Source organism: Chelonia mydas, chromosome 1 (genome assembly GCF_015237465.2).
Source record: "Chelonia mydas isolate rCheMyd1 chromosome 1, rCheMyd1.pri.v2, whole genome shotgun sequence".
NCBI lineage: Eukaryota > Metazoa > Chordata > Testudines > Cheloniidae > Chelonia > Chelonia mydas.
Window position 1 is genome coordinate 54,802,826 of NC_057849.1, and position 20,637 is coordinate 54,823,462.

General features: G+C 37.7%; 1 protein-coding gene across 1 annotated transcript in view; it reads right to left on the bottom strand.

Moving 5' to 3' along the window:
• The window catches only part of MRPS31 (mitochondrial ribosomal protein S31), a 30,895-nt gene that overhangs the window by 2,112 nt on the left and 8,146 nt on the right, over positions 1–20,637 (bottom strand). Inside the window, exons 4-6 of the mRNA XM_037892858.2 lie at positions 14,234–14,377; positions 9,757–9,833; positions 4,572–4,715 (exon numbers count right to left, since the gene is read on the bottom strand). Of these exons, the coding sequence (XP_037748786.1) occupies positions 4,572–4,715; positions 9,757–9,833; positions 14,234–14,377 (365 nt within the window). The remainder of the gene's footprint in view (positions 1–4,571; positions 4,716–9,756; positions 9,834–14,233; positions 14,378–20,637) is intronic.

The window sequence follows — 20,637 nt, forward strand, 5'->3', positions numbered from 1 at the left end:
GTTACAGACCTTTCACCAAAAATGCCTGAGATCAATCAAGCAGTGATTTTAGTCCTCTTTTCAGTGGATTTCACTGGTTTCTGCTCTGTATTTTGACACTAGTGTTCAAAGGACACACAAATCAAAGTGCAAGATCTTGAGGTCTACAAACTCAAATATGAATAGAAAAAAAAAAGGGGGGTTGTCTCAGAAATACCATGAGATTTGGCCATATTACCAATCCAGAAATCAAGACAGACTGGGGTCTGTGACTGCACAGAGAACCCCCCCCCCCCCCGCCCTTCAGTTGATTAAAAAAACCAAACCTGTCACTAATTAATGCAATTATTTGATAAGGTATAAAATTAACTATCATGAATGCTGTAATACATTTGTAAAGACTGCAGAACAGTAAAATGTTGGTTTATAGATGAACAAGATAGTTTAAAAAAAAAAAAAAGGGAAGTCAAGTCCATCGGTCTTAAGTTAAAGATCTAGTGGATATTTGCCTACATCCCAAACCCAACAATTTGGCAAAATTAAGCCTAAAATGTTTATGCCAATGACCAGTACTGTAACAACAGAGATACTGGCAGCGTTATTTGTGGAAGCTTGCACATCACATATCTATGAGTGTTATTAGTCCTCCACATAGCCGTGAATAAGCACTACAGTTTCCCCACATTAGAAGAGAACATTTAAAAGTATTTAAGTGATTCCAATACACCTAACCCTTTTACAAGCCAAAACCCTTAGAACCAGAATGACCTATGATGAAAAACATCTCTGTACATTAGCACATTAGTATGGTGCATGTCATCTTAGTAGAACATAATATTGAAGACTGGAATTTTTACTACTATATGTAGGCTTACATTCATTCTTTCTTATATCATAGTAAAGAAAACTCTCTGCATTATCGGAAAGGTAAATACTTCGAGGTAATAAAACACAGGAAGTTTGTACCACAGAAATGAGTGCAAATTATTTAGATACTAACCAGGATATGACACATTTGGCAATAACCTTAATCATCAAAATTAAAGTGAGATAATAAAGACAGACATATTAGTGCAAGGATTAATGGCATGTCAGCTTCTTCCAAACCTCCAGCAGCACAGCACTGTAGCATGGAAGTGTCTCTCAACTTGTATACCATACTCGCAAAGTTACCATGGTTTCTTTCCTGTTTTTCCTTCAGACACTGCAATTCCTGAAGAAGCTGGAAAAGGATGTCTATTTTCCCACACTGCATCATCAGTAATATGTGCAGTGTTTATCAATACCAGCTACCCATCACCTTTATCTCCCTTGTCCTTGAAAAAGAAACCAGATGTTTCCCCCTTCCCAGAAGCTAACTGTTTCTTCACTGATCATATTGGCTTTCAAAGGCATATTTTCGCTGGGCTTGGAAACTCAAATCCACTTTGTGAATACTAGGAATCCTCCAATTATCACTACAATGGGTTCCAATTCCCCTTTTCTCCCCCAATACTTCGTGGTTTCCTGAATCAGGAAATCCTGATAGTTATTGTTCGTGATTCTAGGGTCCCCTTCTTCCTGTAATCTGTTGGTCATAAAAGTCTGAGAAAAATTGACTGATTTGCTATTAAAAGAATCTGAACAATGCAACAGTGAAATACGGAGGCAGTGACTATTATCATTACTATTTATTTGTATTATTGTAGTGTCTATGAGCCCTACTCATGGACCAGGACCCCATTGTGCTAAGCACTATATAAAAACACAGAAGAAAAATGTTCTCATTGTAAGTCCTCTATGTTCTGTGGAAAGCTACTCATTGAGTGTATAGAAGTTCAAGGGTACTTTTGATAGGGTTCTATAGTCACTAGTTCCAAGTATAGATATTAAACCTGATCAGAGTTTTGGAAATGGGCAAATAAGTTTTTCAGATCTTAAGAATGCTGGCCAACATTTTGTGCCCTTTTCTGCCCCCTCCCCCTTTTTTTAATTATTAAATAATTTCTATTTCTCTCTAGTAGTAGTGTTCCTTCCTAACCCCAAAACATGAGCACTTGCAATTTAGGAAGGAACTAGAAAAAATGTGTGATAGCTTCACACCCTTGAAGCACTAATGATCCAGAAGTATTGGTTCTTCAAAATGAGACACTTCTATACGGGAGAGAATCAAGATGCATTTTGTCCTATTTACCCAGTGAGTTATTCAGAAGTTACGTGATCAAGGCATGGATGTACAGCTCAAACCATTTTAAAAAAGGACATGGATGCTCAAGAAGGACGCCTGAAAAAGTAATTGCATGTTTTTTCTTTCCTATCTATATTTTATTTAAAAGTTTAAGAACTCAGGTACCATTATAATGCTCCAAGTTGAACACATCTCTTCCCACAACAGATACATTTTAATTTTGCTTAGGACTGTATAGCCACAGGCTTATCGTATATAAAAGGAAACCTCTATTTCTTGGTACAGAACTAGGTGATGGAACGTGCTGCTATTGAAGAAACAGGGATACAAAATCTAGAATTAGAACTGGTAATGCGTGCCACTTTTCTGTAAGGCTGTTAGAATTACAACAAATTTGGCACAACTTAATGAGTTTCCCCAAGCCTTCTATTTCACTTTGATGTACCTGATGTGATTAATGACCTGTAAACAGAGTTGGTGCTTTGATAGGCCAATAAATTCCATCCTGATTTTTGCAACCCGACCTGTGATAAAGTTTGGAGCTCTCTGTTGGCATTTTCCACATGACTAATTTTTGTGGACAAATCAATAAAGATTCTTGCTTAACTATATGTGAAGACTCCTTGCTAATTCACTACCCCCAAACAACAGGGTTCCAGCCACATTACAACCTCAGAAATGCCTTTGGCTATAGGGATTATAAGATTGCAAAAAACATGACTAGTATATATTTGGATTAGTGCACAACAGAACAGATAGATTCTCATGGAAGCAGTGATTAAATTCTAAGAAACTACCAAAACAGGTTGAGAACATTAAGAAACAGCTCAACCACATTATGCAATTTACAACTCTACACAGAATAGCAGATTTTCAAGGAGTGTCGCCTCCAGAAACCAACCTGTTATGTCTTTAATGATTTAAGACCACTGCCTAACTTTCTACAGTTATTAAAATCCTATCTAAAGGATGTTCACACACTTTCTGTATATCTGTATTTCTTCTTCCATCCATGATGGTCTTTATATTTTCTTGCTGTTTAACTTCACATAGAGATACTTCTATAAAAAAGGAGGAGGTTACTTATGTACTGTATAATGTATGTCCAGCCAGTGGGACAGTTGGAGTGGCTGACTTGTGACTTCGATTTTGCTTATGAAACAGACTGGCCTAAGGGAACAGTCTGACTGTAATATTCAGTAAATTGTTGTATGTAGTTTTGCTGTAGCTGTGTCGGTCCCAAGATATTAGAGTGACATGGTGGGTGAGGCAATATATCTTGGTGAGAGAGACAAGCTTTTTGAGCTCCACAGAGCTCTTCCCCAGGTCTGGGAAAGGCCCTTAAGTGTGTCACAGCTAAATACAAAAGGAGTACTTGTGGCACCTTAGAGACTCCTTTTCTTTTTACGAATACAGACTAACACGGCTGTTACTCTGAAAGCTAAATACAAGATTGAATTGACAGTACATATTCTAAGGGACCATTCAAGATGAAGTGGCCTGTTAATATCCCTGTAGTAATAGGAGAAGGGGAGTTAGTGGGATACAGATTGTTGTAACAAGCCATAAATTCAGTGCTTTATTAAGACCACGTTTTTTAATGTCTCCTTTGCGGATGAGGACTGAGAGGGGAGATACAGAATAATCACTTTGTGAAAAGTGTTCACCCACAGGTGATAGGAAAATATTAAGACAAAAAACACACTATATAAGTGCCTTGGATGATGAACACCACATGTGTAGGATCCCTGGATCTTGAAAGCTGTTGTGGGAGGTGGTGATCATCATAGCAGCAGAGACATCCATAACTTCACTGGACACTAAAAACTATGATCTTAATAAAGACACCGGCTTTATGACTTATTATATCAATCTGTAACCCAGATACTATAGTAAGAGGTAGTATGTTATGTAGCTGGGTGACCTTTTGAGGGTTGGATCTGGAGTTAACACCAATGAAAGCATTTAAACTATACCAAAAGGTAAATGATTTGTGGGGTTAGTTTCCTTTTTATATTTGGTTTGTTAACTTTAGAGTGTCTATAGAAGTAGCAGAAATTCTCCAGCTACAAAACCCTACTGAGAACCAGTGAGCTTGGTTGGATTTAAGCAATTTCAAGCCACAGCCCTAGACCTGTTCAGTGATCACAACTTCATCAAGCTTCTTCCCCAACTCATTTTAATATTTAAACAGTTTTCCTTAAAGTTTTGGTTAGGGTCTAATAGTAAAATTTCCAGGATGTCTTCATCCGAGGCTTCAGTAACTTAGGACAGCTTAAAGTTGCTTACTTGAGCAAAAGCATTAGTAAACTATTGTATGTGCTAGGCATACCTGAAATACATTATTAAAAAACTCTGAAGCATTAAGTTGGTGCTCTAATTCTCTACAAATATAAAGAGACCACAACAGCTACAGTACACTTACCCGCTTCATTATTAATAGGGAACTCCCACAGTTTTCCCTCTTTTGTCCACTGGATCATCTCTTCAAAACCATTCCGAGGTGGCTTTTGATTTACTGCTGCAATCTGATTAGCAAGTTCCAGATCCCAGAGTGTAGGTGAAGACTCTAAATAAGGAAAAAAAAATATATATATATCCCAGACCTGTCAGTTTGCCAGAGAATTATTGACTTAATCATATTTTGTTTAAGATTATTACACTTAATGAAGGCTGGTCCTTTCAGATATACATATTTTGAGTTGTAGCTATTAATACCATATTTCATGGTTTGCTTCTGCAATGAAAGCCCACTGAATTCTCAAAGGACTATTAAGCTAGCCTACTGATCTGTCAAAATTGCAGCTAAGTTATTTTAACCTTTTCCAAACGTTAATAGGAATTAACTTTTTCCATTATGTGACAGTTTTTCTGTTTTTGACACATTTTGGCTGCTTTTTGTTAGTCACAAGTTTTTATATTTAACTCATCAAATTCTGAACTTGGTCTGTGCACTCTTTATTAAACACAAGAGGACCTTGTTTAAGGGATTTCCTGGTATTTCATGATTATGCTCTCATTCAGCAAGGCAGCCCACATCTGCAAATGCTCCCAATTGTTTACTATGAACCTCACCCATCTTGTTTGGTGGCACAGCTTTTCTGCCAGTTGAGATTTTTGGAAGCCGGAGTCAATAATCTAGCATACAAGACAGAGAAATCCTGCCTTCCCATTTATCTCACTACCTTAAATGTTGTCCTCTTTCATGGAATATACCTTAAATAATCTCAAGACTCACATCTTGTGTTATGCCCACAATAAATGAGACTGTCATAATTAATATTAAATGATAAAAAAATATTAACTATACTCAAGGACATGCACATGACTGATCTGAGTAACTATTATATCACTATAATGCTCATCCTCCCACACCCTGTTCCCTCCGTGTTTGTTATCCCCCAGTCAGTCATCGCATCACCCTATCTAAGATTACACTGTAAAGTCTTTGAGACCGGGACTATGGCCTAAATTTTCAGAAGTGACTAGAGTTTTTGGGTGTCCAACTTGACATGCTTTAAAGGGGTCTGACTCTTTCAGATGTCTTATGCTGGACACCCGAAAAAGGAGACAGCCAAAATCACTAGTCACTTTTGAAAAATAAGGCCCATGTCTTTCTACCTCAACTGTGAAGTGCTATAAAACACACACATATGCATATAGCATTTAAGACACACAAAAAATACTCTATGCAAATTTTTATAGATAATATATAAAAATTATAATTTTGCATTTTCTCAAGCACTCTGTTGAAAGATTAATTTTGAGGCAGTTACTTCTTCAGACAGTTTAACTTTGCTTTCATAAGTGCTAAAAAAACTCCATTCATCTTTTCCATTAAACAGTCCTTTCTAAAATATTGTAATATTCCCTCGATTGATCACCAAACCCTCCAACATCCTTGGAATTTGGCCAAAGCATTATATGTTATGAGTCCTATTCATTTACTCATCTCTTGGCTTCATGTCTAACATTTACATAACTTGCAGCAGGCCAATGCAGTGCTCATCTCACCCAGCGTTTTTACTCATTGACACATTCCGTCCTGCTTAATTTCTTTTCATTATCAGGCACACAAACCAAGCCACTGCCCATCTACAACAGATGACGGTCCACTACATGAGAGCGAGAAGATGCATGGTATTTGGAAGCAGAGATCAGGCAAAAATGCCTTACAATTTCCTAACTGCGAAGACTTTTTTTCAAGAAATGTGTCCCAATTTAATAATGGTTTGTCTAATTAACTTTGGTTTCAGTGGAAAAATTATCCCTTTCCATTGAAAAGCCTCCCTTGCGATGTGTTTACATTTTTATGTTGGTCTCCGCAAGAAAGCAAGCTGGAGTTTCCTAAAATGAAAGCTTAAGTCTTCAGAAGTCATAGTTTATGGGTCACAGCCATTCTGACATTTACTATTTCAAATGTTAGTAGTTTAAAACAAACGAACTAATCTTTGGTCTTGTGGACCACATCAACTAGTTGAATCCAGTAAACTAAATTCTCTTTCTTTCCTTTTCCTTGGCTACAAAAATGGCAGACACACAGACTTTTCCACTCTGGAGAACATTTCTATTTCGAGGGTGGTAAATTAGAAAACCTTTGTTCAAATTAATTCATACTTGGCAGAAAAATTCTGCCTCAGCCACACTCAGTTACCCATTTTCATGTAAATATTCTTTTGTTTGGAGAGGTTAGAAGGATACCCAAAAAAAGATGTAATAAAAAATCTGGGGTTACAACATTAATTATAAAGGAATCATTGCTTCTACTTTATCCGTTAAGTATTATATTCTGATAATTTTCTACTAATCAATCTTCTTTAAAAGGACGGCCCAAAGTTTAAGTTTACAAACATGGCGTGTCTGTTGAATGCAAAACAACCTTACGTTTACCTTTATGGAACAGAAAGCAGCATAGTGTAAAATGCTCCTTTCTCTACAGATTTAACAGTCTTTAAACAGTTTCCCCTTGATTTTCCACTTGAATATTTATTTTGAAATCCTGAATATTAACACAACAAGGAACTTGCATTCATAGTGGGTCTAAACAACATTTTAGTTCAATATCTGCACTAATATGAGCTAACAAGAAGAAAACAAGAGGAAATAAGTTAAGGAATCAAATATCTTATTGGTATTTCCTCCTATTAAGGAAAAAATTGTTTTGCAATGAGACTTCTAGTCAATACAGTTGTGTAATATGGCTTCTGGCTTGAAATCTATTGTAGCTTTCCTCACTGCTACTGGGAATTAGACAAGGAAATGCTGTTAAAAAACTGAAAGAGGCATCCTTGTTGAGATCTTATGACAAACCCCATAAAGTTCCCTTGCTTTCAAATTTTACTTATGCTACGGTCTATTTATAAATTAGGGTATACATAAATAGTATATGGGTCTTTAAATAGTATGAACAACATTTGCAGTTCTGCTTTTTATAAGGCTGTGTACAAGCTAGTTCAAAGAGTTACTTATAAACAAAAACAAAACAAAAAAAAAACTAAACACCAGTCATTATGCCTAAACATGCTTGATTCAACCCAAAATTATCCATCTGAATATGTATTTTTGGAAGGATAATTTAAAAGAATATATGTAAAATCAGAATGGGCAACATTTTAAAAATCAGCCCTTTTTTACTGACCTAATAATCTTACATATATACTAACTGGATTCCTAAAGGAGACAATTGCAGTATTCTGTTAAACAGTGCTCACATTCCATCCCAGAGGTGACTGCACTCAGTAAAATCAGCCACTGCTTGACAATATGGAACACTCTCCTGTGAAGCCTTGTGTCTGAATGTGGGGATCCTGGTGGATAATCAGCTGAACATAAGCTTCTAGTGTGATGTTTGGGCCAAAAAGAGCTAATGCAATCCTGGGGTGCATAAACAGTAGAATCTCAAGTAGGAGCAGAGATGTTATTTTACCTCTGTATTTGACACGGGTGCAACCCCTGTTGGAATATTGGTATCCACAATTCAAGAAGAATGTTGATAAATTGGAGAGGGTTCAGAGAATAGCCACAAGAAGGATTAAAGTTTTAGACAACGTGCCTTCTAGTGATAGACTCAAAGAGTTCAATCTGTTCAACTGAACAAACATAAGGTTAAGGAGTGACTAAGTATCTACCCGGGGAACAAATATTTAATAATGGGCTCTTCAATCTAGCAGAGAAAGGTATAACATGATCCAAGGCTGGAAATTGAAGCTGGACAAATTCAGACTGGAAATAAGGTGTAAAGTGTCAACAATAAGAGTAATTAACCACTAGAACAGTTTACCCTGGGTCATGGTGGATTCACCATTACTGACCATCTTTAAATCAAGATTGGATATTTTCCTAAAATATATGCTCTAGGAATTATTTTGGGGCAGTTCTATGGACTGTGCTATACATGAAATCAGACTAGATGATCACAATGGTCCCTTTTGGCCTTAGAATCTATGAAACGGCACTATGTGACATTTTAGTACAGGAAATGAAGCTATACAATTGAAAACTGCAGGGAGAAATTAATGGAGACAAGATTACCCAAACTAGAAGCTGGCCAAAGCTGTTGAACTAACACTCCTTGTCTTAAAAAACCCTAAAAACAAAACCACAAACCCTGAAATGGGCTCTTTACTGATCTGCAGAGAAGAGTGCCTGCCATCTACTGAATCACAAACACTATTTCTGCAGCCTTGAGTTTTACACTTGATTGTAACACTTTGCAATGCAACAGTGCCTTTTTTCCCCAAAGGAATTCAGAGTATTTTATAAAAATCAGTGAATTCTGATTCATTGCCTACAAGGCATTACTGTACCCATTTTACAGAAAGGGAAACTTAGAGACAACTTAAGTGATTTGACCATAGTCACATTCAATGACAGTGGGGAAAGCCAGTCCTGAGCTTTAACCCCTAAATCATACACCCACTCTGGCCTTCATTTTTGGAAGGGTATCCCATCCATGCACCAATCAGGCCTGACTCTGCATAGCTGGTAATATTTGTTGATATAACAGAGTGATACAGCTGAAGGGTTTTCTGTTGTTTTTGTTTAAATAAGATTTCTGTATGTGTTTGAAGTTCAGACATGTGAGGGATTATCTACACCAGGTAAAACTAGGCATAGTTTATCCAGGAAATCACAGCAAGGTTCTCAGAGTTCTGACAGTACACTTCAATCCTATCCAGTTTCCCCTGTGACAGTAGTCTCAACTACTACAGTAGTCGGAGCAAGATCTAGTGCAATAGTTTTGCAATATGGACAAATGTCCACTAAGAACTAGGGAAAACCAAGTATACATTTTCTACTGAGAAAATTTGGGGGAATTTTAGTGCTCATGGAAGAAACACTGACAACACTGGCAAGTAGCATCACAGGTCAGCTTTACCACATAACTGTTCGTGTACGTTAGTCCTGATATAGGATCAAAAACTATTATTCCATAACACCGTGTAGAAGTCTTGCCTACCAATGACCAGATTTAGACCACACATTAATTTATGACCAGGTTTGAAGCCAGCAAGCTAGCAGCCAACCCCTCTCTTCCATGAGACAGCGAACTTCTCTATTTTTTAAAGAATTTCCTCCATTTGGGTTTTTGTTGTTGCTTTTCCACTAACCTGCTTCAGATGTCCCTTCTGTAACAGTGGGAGAAACAGGGAAAATATTAAGCCTCCTTCCTAGGTGAAGCCCTCTTCTATAAACAAAGAAGACAAATGATATTTGACATTTCACAAACACAGCCAGTTTAAAATTAGGCTTACAAAACACAGAATATGCTCATTAAACTCTAGAACGAAAGTCAACCATCCCCTGGAAACAAAACATACCAACATATTGACTATTCTACTAAATCTTTAGACTTGGTAACCAAAGACAAAACATTGCATTTGAGTTACTGCTCTATAATGCAATTAATGAAGCACTGGAGCCAGACTCCCAACGTACTTTCCTGTGAGGTAATTAGTATAATTGCCATTAATTTACATTTGATTTACTCCTATTTACATATTTAGGAATCTTAATAAAGTCAAATGCTATCAGTCCATAGTACCTTAGTAATAGATAGTTCTCAGAAAGTGCATTCTTGTTTTTTTTTTTTTTTTTTTTTTTTTTTTTTAAATGTTTTTGTTCTACTACACAAAATATTTCACAATTCAGGGAAAAAAAAGACAACAGCTAAAATCAAACTAACCCTGATTTATGAAGTAAACAGCCTTTTTGGAAGATTATGTATCCACCCTTTCCTCTCTGCCACATGACTAACACTCAAACTGTTGTGATAAGCTATAGTCTAAACAGTGTCATTTCGGGGCTCTCTTCTGGATAGTAAAATATATTTGGATTTTTTTTTTGCAAAACATCAACGTCACACTTAATAGGATTCTTTATTTAAAAAAGAAAGATATTCAACGAGCAAACATATCTTTAATAAGAGCAGTCAAACTATATTTGAATTCTAAATTAAAAACCTCAAACAGCTGGTCTTCTCCCCTCAACCAGTCAAAGTGAATTTTCAGATAATACTAAATAAACAAGAAAATTAGTTCATTGTAATTTAGAACAAATGATTCCTTTAATCATTTAACCTTTCCTGTTTGTGTACATTTCCAATGAAATTCTAGTGTTCGTTTGTTTTATTCATTGTTGCCCAAGCAACACTTGCTTTTCCTGCCCTTAAATTTCATCCCTCTGCTTTCCAGCAGATTTCTGAAGGCCACAACTACTATGGCAAATCTGATCTTGTCATATTACATATTACTAACGTAGCTACCCTGGATCTATTTCAGAAAGAGGCTAATATAATTACACAGTCTCAGAAGAATGTGGAATTTAAACAGATTTGGGATTACATTTTCCTATCTGTTCATAACTTCCAATAATGTTAGTAGCAGATGCAGGCAGGATTTGGAACAAAACACTTACATATAAAGTTACTAGTTCAAGTTACTATAAAGCAGCATCACCCATTTTGTTGAGATCTGCTAACTCAATTTACCCATTTTCTCCTAACCTTCCCTGGGAACACTAACGACAGGGTATATTTGATTGTTAGAATTGTATACCCACAGGAAAAAATTTGAACTTTGAGACTGGTAGTTGAAATCTGCATAATGAACAGTTCATACAACTACACCAGAGGGTCAGAGAACTCATAATTTGGGACAGAGGGAATATTTTCAAATGCATTGCAAAACATATTTTACTTTCCTTTTATTAAAATATTGAAAGGTGTTTGACCAATTCTATATCAGCTGTTTTTATTGTCTATACTCTAAGTTGCTTTTAGTTTACATTACTTATTTATATGTTGCAACAATTTTTACCAAACAAACAAAAATCAGACTACTGGGATCCACTCAAGTACTGTCACTTTCATACTGTATCATAATGAAATGACTTTCAGATTCTACCAACCTAGGATGAATTAATATCCTCAGCCTAAAGGTAACAGGCTACTGAACCATTCAAAAATTCACAATGCATTTAGTTATTCTGCTCCTTACATTGGCATCACTTACAGCTCCCCAAGAACACTGAAAATCTTGGGGCAAAAGTTTCTGTACAAGTCAACGAGGGCTCATTCTCTTCCCTTGTTCAGTTCCCTGTTCTCCAGTCTCAGCCTGGTCAATCCCCTCTCCATCACTTGCTGCATTTTGGGGGTTGAGAAGTGGAGCCATTATGTACTGTTCCCAACTACGTGAAACTCTCCCTTCAAGATACTTTTCTAACTCCCACATAAGACAATTGCCAAAATCAGAAAAAGTCGTATCACTTAGAAACATTTCAGCATCTACAGATGTTTTCTGATGATATAACTGTGAATGCTGCTCCTTTGGGTTTTTACAGTATGATCTACATGGCTTAGGAATTCATATGCTCCTGTTTGTTCCTTACTTAAAATCATAATTTTCTGATATACTGAAATAAATCTGTCTCAGCCAAGGAATGCAAGGATATTGTACAGCTACTGACCCAGGAATGTTTATTTCTCAGTTATGCAAATCCTGCCTTCCAAATTTCCCACATATATGCCAATAAACATGGTTCTCTCAACTTCTAACCCACTAACTCCACTTAAAGTCAGATTTAGTTAATTTTAAAAGGCATTAATCTTATTGGGAATAGAAATGTGGGGAGAAATACCTTAAGACAGTGGTTCCCAAACTCGGGTTTGCGAAATGTTACAGGGGGTTCTCAGGAAAAAATTCCCTAATGGCGGACAGAGCTGTCCCTAGAGACTCCGGGCAGCACAGGGCCAGCAGCCTGGAGCCTCTGGACTTCCAAGAGCTAAGCAAATCAAAGCAAGCATATCTATCACACTGACGAGATTTAAACTTCAAGATTCCTTATAAGAAATGGAAAGGGAGGTGGATATTTTTTGCTGTCTTTAAAATTAAATAGGCAGCTAGTATTGTTTTTAAAATCATTACAAAGAACAAGTTTAAGCTTGCTTGTAATGTGTGTTGTTTGCTTAGACTGCTCAAGACCTGAATGCTTGTGTAGGAGGAACTCTTTCAGCTGGCTTCTTAAATCCCTTCATACTGTTCCTCATCTGATACTCCTTGATGAAACCTAGGAGCCTTGTCTTATAACAGGCTTATTCAAAGTGAGACAAGCTATGAAAGTGATATCTTGGAAGACGATTGCTGTTTTCATAATGTAATAAAAATATTGTAATGATAAATAATTTAAAAAAATAGTGTGTAATAAGTATGTCATAAGAACAAATTTTATATTTCCAAGAGCACTGCTTTTATCATTTATACTCAAGTAAAGGAGACAATCCCTGGAAATATTCGTTTTTAGGGGGAGGTTCGCGAGACTTAACATTTTAGTGAAAGGGGTTCACAAGTTGTTAAAGTTTGGGAACCATGTCCTAAGACAAGTGATTGTAAGGATGCCATGTAGACAGTGTGTTTTAGGGACAGAATACAGAATGAGAGAACAGATAACAGTATAACAAAAGTAAGCGTGCTCTATTAACTGAGTAAAAAGAGCCTGGGTTAATTTAAAAAAAAAAAAAGGACAGTAAAAGGCACGGTCATTTTCAGGGAGAACTCTCAAGTCACCATTTTAAATCATTAGTTCCATGGTAGCCAATTTTGATGCCCGGGGCGACAGTAAACTAAAATGACTCAGGTGCAAAGTTCCTATTTTCCTTAGGAAGAGTTAAAAAAACAAAACCCTCAATTGGTGAAATATTTCTACCCAGAACATTTTTCAAAGTGTTCCTTCAAATGACAGTAGCACTTTTTCCCCCACCCCCGTAAGATGACTGAGAATGAGATGTAAAATATTGTGCACATTCAAAAAACACTTGAACAGCAAAGTCAAAAAGCAGATTATATATTAGCACCAAAGATTTGCAACAATCAGGTTTAATTCCCAAAAATTGCATTTACTTTGATCAGCTTATTAAAATTAACTATGCTCTTACACTAATCAACTTTAATACTATGTTTGGGGGAAAAAAAACTACTTATATAGAGTTAGAAACACATTTTCTTTTGTTTCCTACAGTATAATGCAGGGGTGGCCAACTTGTGGCTCCAGAGCCACATGCGGCTCTTCAGAAGTTCATATGCTGCTCCCTGTAGAGGCGCCAACTTTCCAATATGCCAGGGGTGCTCACTGCTTAACCCCTGGCTCTGCCACAGGCCCTGCCCCCACTCTACCCCATCCCACCCCCTCCCCTGAGCCTGCAGTGCCCTCGCTTCTCCCCCCACTCTCCAGAGCCTCCTGCACACCTGATTAGCTGTTTTGGGAGGTGCAGGGCAGGAGGAGGAGGCGCGGATCGGTGGGTCTGCTGGTGGGTGGGAGGCTGCTGACATTACTGTGGCTCTTTGGCAATGTACATTGTTAAATTCTGGCTCCTTCTCAGGCTCAGGCTGGCCACCCCTGGTATAATGCATCTATATCTGGAATGTGGAGTCAGAGCATTTTTGTGGAAGATGTAGAAACTCAGAGAACTCTTTAGCTTTGACATTTCGGAGTATAGTTGGTGTTTCTTTATTACTAGAATTTAAAAACTTAACTGGTCAGTATTTTATTGGGGGAAGGAGCACAAAGAGAAAACAGGCAAGTAGAGAGTACCTTTTACTTCCAGCAAATTCAGACAGGATACCTCTTTGAAACATGTCACCTTGCTCATCATCATCAAATGAAATTTGACTGGATGGCCTGGATACACCATGGGTGAGACGGCGTTTCCCAATCTTCATGTCTGCAATAACGTTGCTGACATCAAAAAGACAAGCAGAACAATGAAAATTCCACAGTATGAAAAGGTAGCAAGCTTAGTTACATGTTTTAATAAGGCAAATTATTCCAAATAAGCCTATATTGTGCAAACTATATGAAAGAACTAGCCATTTCCACAAAACATCTGTCAACATTCTGAAGAAGTCTTTTTTTTTAGAATAAAGAAAATCCCACTTACCTGCTATTTTCTAAATTTAACAAAAACATAGTTTCAACTTAGCAAACATATGCCAGTTACTGCCCTCCTTGAAGAGAAAATCCAATGATGAACGTTCTTTGAATTGCAAATTGAAATATTTCATGCTGCCATATACTGTGTTCAGAGACTGCATTAGACATTAATGCAAACGTGCAGCAAACGGGGGAGTGTCAAAGATCATAGCTACAGATCCTGTGCTTGGAGCTAGAGGATTTGGCATGAGGAACATTGGTTCACCTATGGGGAAAAGGGTCTGTATAGTTTGGATGGCTTCCATCTCCACAGAAGAGGAACCAATTTTCTAGGAGAATGGCTGGCTAGAGTAGTCAGAAGGGTATTAAACTAACAACAAAAGTAGAGGGTGAGAAGCGGGAACTATTGAGCACTCATTTAACAGAATATCAAGATGTTGAGAACAAAGTTAATCAATCAATGCACCAAGGAATGTGAAGAAAAGAAATTCTTTAATTGCTTATACACCCAGGATAATAAACAAAAGGAACCAGAATTGTTCATCTATAAGGAAAAATTCAATCTAGTTGGTATTAATGAAACCTAATGGGTAGATTTGCACTATTGGAATGTTAAAAAAAAAAAAAAAAAAAAACCAATGGATAAAACTGATTTAGTAAGGATCAAGTGGGCAAAAGGAATACAGGAGGGCACTGTCAAAAATGGCATTACCTGTTTCTGAGTAACTGACAGAAGAAAACAATATTGATCAATATACTGAGAGAGAAAAAAAACCAAGATTGGATACTACTTTGTGTCTGCTACGGACCACCAAATCACACCAGAGAACAGGACGACCATCTCCTTACATGCCTACCTACAATGTGTGTGGGGGGAGGGGGTGGGGCACTATCCTGGGGGACTTCAATCTGAGCGGTTTATGCTGGAAGTCTCATGCTTCAAGTACTAAAATGTTCTCAGAATTTCTAAATATTTCAGATGACAATTTCTTAACTCAAAAAGTGTTAAATTCAACACAGGGGAACTCTATATTAGACATCACCTTGACAGATAGGAATGGATCGCAGAACTAAAAACTAGTGGTAGCTAAAGTACAAGTGATCATAATTTGATCACAATTTACGTGCAAACAGAATAAAGTCCATACAAGTAACAGTTGGTATATACTTGGTGCTTTAAAAGGGTCAATTTCACAAAGTTGAAAATAGTTACGACCCAAATCAGTTGAGAGGAAGACTTTAAACAGAAAAATGTAAATGGTAATTGGGAATTATTTAAGAACATTTTACTAGGTGCCAAAAAAGCCACATTCCACAAGTGAGAAAAAAGGCCAACTGGTTAAAACACCAAACCTGAATTAGTGGAAAAGTGAAAGTGGCTTTAAAAAAAAAAAAAAAAAACAGATATAACAAATGTAAGAAAGGTGAAGTTGATAGCCATAAATATGAATCATATGGAAATGGTAGACTTGTCAATGATAATTAAAGGCTACAGTTTAGTCAGATATTTTTAGTAAGAGTTATGGACAGGTCACGGGCAATAAACAAAAAGTCACAGCCCATGACCTGTCCATAACTCTTACTAAAAATACCCCTTACTAAATCTTAGGTGCGGGGGGGGGGGGGGGGGGAGGGAGGAAAGTGCTCCGGTGGACTCTGCTGCTGCTCTTGGGACGGGGGGGAGAGGGGAGGGAGGGAGGGAGGAGAAAGAGAAGAGACTCCAGGCGGGGGGCAGCCCGGGGCCCCATCACCGCTACTGCCACTCCAGGCAAGGGGCTGCCTGAGCAGGTGTGGGCGGCCACGGGGTCAGCCACACCAGAAGTCACGGAGGTCCAGGGAAGTCACGGAATCCGTGAAAGACTCACACCCTTAATGATAATCCAGAAAAGGCAGAAGTTCTGTATTTGAGAAAAAGCCAGACGATGTAGTTATGTCACAATGACGGAATACTTTCCATTTAAACAGTAGCTGAGGAGGATGTGAAACAACAGCTACTAGAAGTTAGATATTTTTAGATCAACAGGTTCAAATAACTTGCATCAGAGATTTTAAAATAACTGACTGAGGAGCTCTCTGGTCTGCTAATGTTGATTTTCAGTAACTTTTGGAACACTGGGAAAGTTCTAGAACAGTAGTTCTTAACCGGGGGTGCACGCACCCCCAGGGGGTGCGAGATGCCCTTTCTGGGGGTGCGAGACATGCCAGATTTTTTTAGAAGGTAAATCATCGAAAACACGAATTAAGCACAGGCACGTAAGTACAACTACTTTGTTTCATCAAACCTATGTATTTATTAACATTATACATTTAACAATTACTGTAATATACAAACAAAAAACATACCTAGGTTTAAAGAACTGACCTACTTCAATGATTTTTTAAAAGGGGTGCGAGAATATATTTGGAGAACTGAAGGGGTGCAGGCTGCAGTAAAGGTTAAGAACCACTGTTCTAGAAGAAAGGCAAGAGAACATTGTGCCAGTATTTAAAAAGGGTAAATGGGATGAACCAGGTAATTATAGGTCTGTCAGCCTGAAATAGATCCTGGCCAAAATACTGGAATGACAGATAAGGGACTCGATTAATCAAGAATTAAAGGAAGGTAATATAAATAATGCCATTCAACAAGGGTTTATGGAAAATAAATCTTGTCAAATTAACTTGATTTTTCTTTTTTATACGAGATTACAAGTTTGGGTGAAAAAGGAAGTGTCAACATAATATACTTAGATGTCTTTTTGGTACTGCACAACATTTTGATTAAGAAACTAGAAGATAACCTCCATTAGCATGGGAAGGTGGGTGGATGGCAAAGATCTGTAAGAGCACCTGAACTTTTAATGAAAGGTTCAGCAAGCAGTAGTTTGCATGGGATCACGGGTCTATCTATCTCTTGGGAGTTAGGGAGCTCCAGTCAGGTCTTTGGCTTAGGAAGGTTTGGTAGGCCTTGGCCAGATGATGTCCTAACGGGAGGTGGGAAAACTAATGACTTTTCAGGGCTGCTGTTTCCCCCACTTCAATTATTGTCAGGGCATGAGATCTAAATGCAACACCTTAGTATTATTATTTTGATAAAAATTGGAGAATCTTGGCCATATGTGTGTGTCAATTCTCACTGGTTACTACCCTCAACAAGGATTGTAGTTATGGTGACAGAACTCTTTAGATATAAAGTTGTGTCTATGCCTTTAGGGAGAGGGACTGTTAAAAGCCAAAAGTCATTATTAGATTTTGGGACAGTGCAAGTGAAAATGATAAAAATCAGTTAAAATACAGTGTATGAGTTTTACGAGATAAAAGCCTCTTTTCAAGGGAACAGGTGTGGTATTAAAAACAGAAATTAGGTCAAAAAGAAAGCTTTGGATACCTAAATGCATTATTTATTTTTATATATATATATTTCCACTGTTGCAATGCTTGAAGAGTGTCAGAAAACATATATTTAAACATTCTCTTTTGGATGGTTTATATCAGAAGAGCTCTTCAAAGTAACTACTAACAACAAAAAGATGCCCTAAAATGTTCAGAACCTTGATTTTCTAAGGTTAATTTTAAATCTGACATTAACATTAACAGAAAATAATTAGTAAAATGAGAGAGATGCAGAAGAACTGAACTTTTGTTATTCTTGGCATTTATGACCTAGAGTTGATCCAGAAAATTCACAAGTTTTCTGAGGGTCTGACTAGCATCATGCAGTGTTCCCCTTGCCAGAAGTAAAGTCACAGGCTGCCCAGTCCAACTGTTTTACTTGGCAAGCACGCTAAAATGACAGAATGTTGTTGTACTATATGGAGATCACACTCCCTCTGAGCAGTTCTCTTTGAGGTTTTGCACAACTGGCCAAACTTTCTTCTGGCTATGCTGGGCATCTAACACACAAAGTCCACAGTGTCACAATTTTGGACAGCTAGGGTCCTAATCTTGTGTAACTGATGCATGAAAGGTGAGCAAATATGTTTTCATAATAGTTTTTAAAACAAGTGATTGCATGGTATTATGCCAATCATGTCGTTCATCCGACACACATTTCCTCTAACACGTTGAAAAAGAAACAAGAAATTAACCAAAAACAAAACCAGAAAGATATTTGTGGCTTGACTTCCTTCCACAACAACTGAAACTCCATCCAATCCACTGTAAGTATTGCAGATACATCTGAACAGGAATGATCATGTGCACTACATGGGTTAAAAAACAAGAGAAGGAGAATTCGGGGTGCATTTTAGCTTTAGCTTGGAATTCCTTTCCTTCTGTTTATTTAATTCTAATGTTTAATATTGCTGAATTTATTTTCCTATGGTGGTGTTGTAATTTCCATTTAGCAAAACTTCTTCCCGCACTAAAAAAAAAAAATCCTGTATCATTAATTTTTTCCCCCTTCTTGTGGAAATGCTGTCCTCAGTATGTCTACAAAACAAACTGATGGGAGAAAACTGTACAACAGTGACACCCAGAGGGCAGACTGTATGCAAAGCACAATATAAGCTAAGACTTTTTGGCTATAATTATATCATCTTTATTATAATTTAATACCTCCTTGTAAATCTGAACAACATTCTGATTTATAGTAACAATGTTATATTGTACGGTTCTTTTGCTTGTGTAGGTATTTCAAGTGTTTTACATAAAGCATCTACTGTCTCAGACCAGTGGTCCATTTAGTCCAGTATCCTGTCTCAGAAGCAACCAGTACTTGATGCTTCAAAAAAAAGTAATCCAGCCATATTGCACCCAGCCAATTGTACAACGCTGAATATGTGGGGCGGGGGAGGAAAACCATGTCTTCCAAACCCTTATAATGAGTTCTCTTACACAGTGGCAAGCAGGGCTTGAAAAATCCACTTATGAATGAGTACAGAGCTTCCACTGGCCAGTGTGGGGACCTCAGCTCTCACTTTCTGCAGGACTCAAGCTTTCATTTAAAAAAAAAAAAAAACGGTTTCAAACCCTTTTACTTAGGCTGAAAAGGCTCTGAGGCAGAAACCAACTTTTCATCCTGTTTATATAGTATCTAGCACATTGAGGCCTGATCTCTCTAGATGCCACTACAAAGGAAGTAATATAAATAATAATAATGACGACTGAAGTTAATCTTAAAAATGTGAATGAAATGCTCACTAATATAGCAGTGTCTTCCAAACCACAGACTGTTCTGGTGCCTCTGGTAATTCTTAGTTAAACTAAGCAGCAGCAGAATGTAATTAACTAGCTTCTAGTTAGCTTTCACTGCTTCTATTCAGAACTCTGTAGGAGGGAGTGAAACTGTCCAATTCATGTTGCTGCTGCTACTTGGGAAAGCTATGAGCAGCAGAACAGCAAGCTCTGGAACTATTACTTAGGAACAGCAGAGATTCTAAAAAACCATGGAATGGTACAGTAGAGTATAACTATTACTTCTCACAGCTCCTGGAAGGAAGAGCAAACACCCTACCCACTTAGGGAAGCCAGAGGACCTTGAATGAGGAGTAAAGACCAAGTTCCCTCTCCTTTCCAGTCGGTGGAGGGTAGTACAGCTTCTATGCTGAACACAGAACCTCCTCACACCCCAAACGGGACCAAGGAACAAGTATCCTTCCCAGCAGTTTGTAGCAAGGAGTGCTGGGCTTCTCACCAGAGCATTGCCCAAAGCCTTACTTGTGGGGCCTCTTTTAAATCTATCACTGGCTAGTAGGAGTCTGGTAAATTTAATCAAGCCCTAGTTGCAAGCAATTAGCAATCCATTCAAATCCAGCCACAAGCTTTGTCTCAACCTCCAGCAGCAGTGAATTCCACGTGTTCACAATACAAAACAGGAAGAAATATTGCCTTGTTTGTTCATCTTAACTTAAGAGTATTTCCTTTAGCCTTTCCTTAAGGCTATAGAAGAACAAAATGGAGAAAATGATCAGTTTTTACACAGCTCAGTCAAATCTCCTTTAACTCCTTCACCTAAATCAATGGTTTTCAAGCTGTGGTCCATGGACTCCGGCGGTCCACAGACTATGTCGAAGATTTCCCAAAGGGGTCCGCACCTAAGTTCCCTCTGAGCTGCACAGCTGCCTGTTAAGCCCCACGCAGAGGCT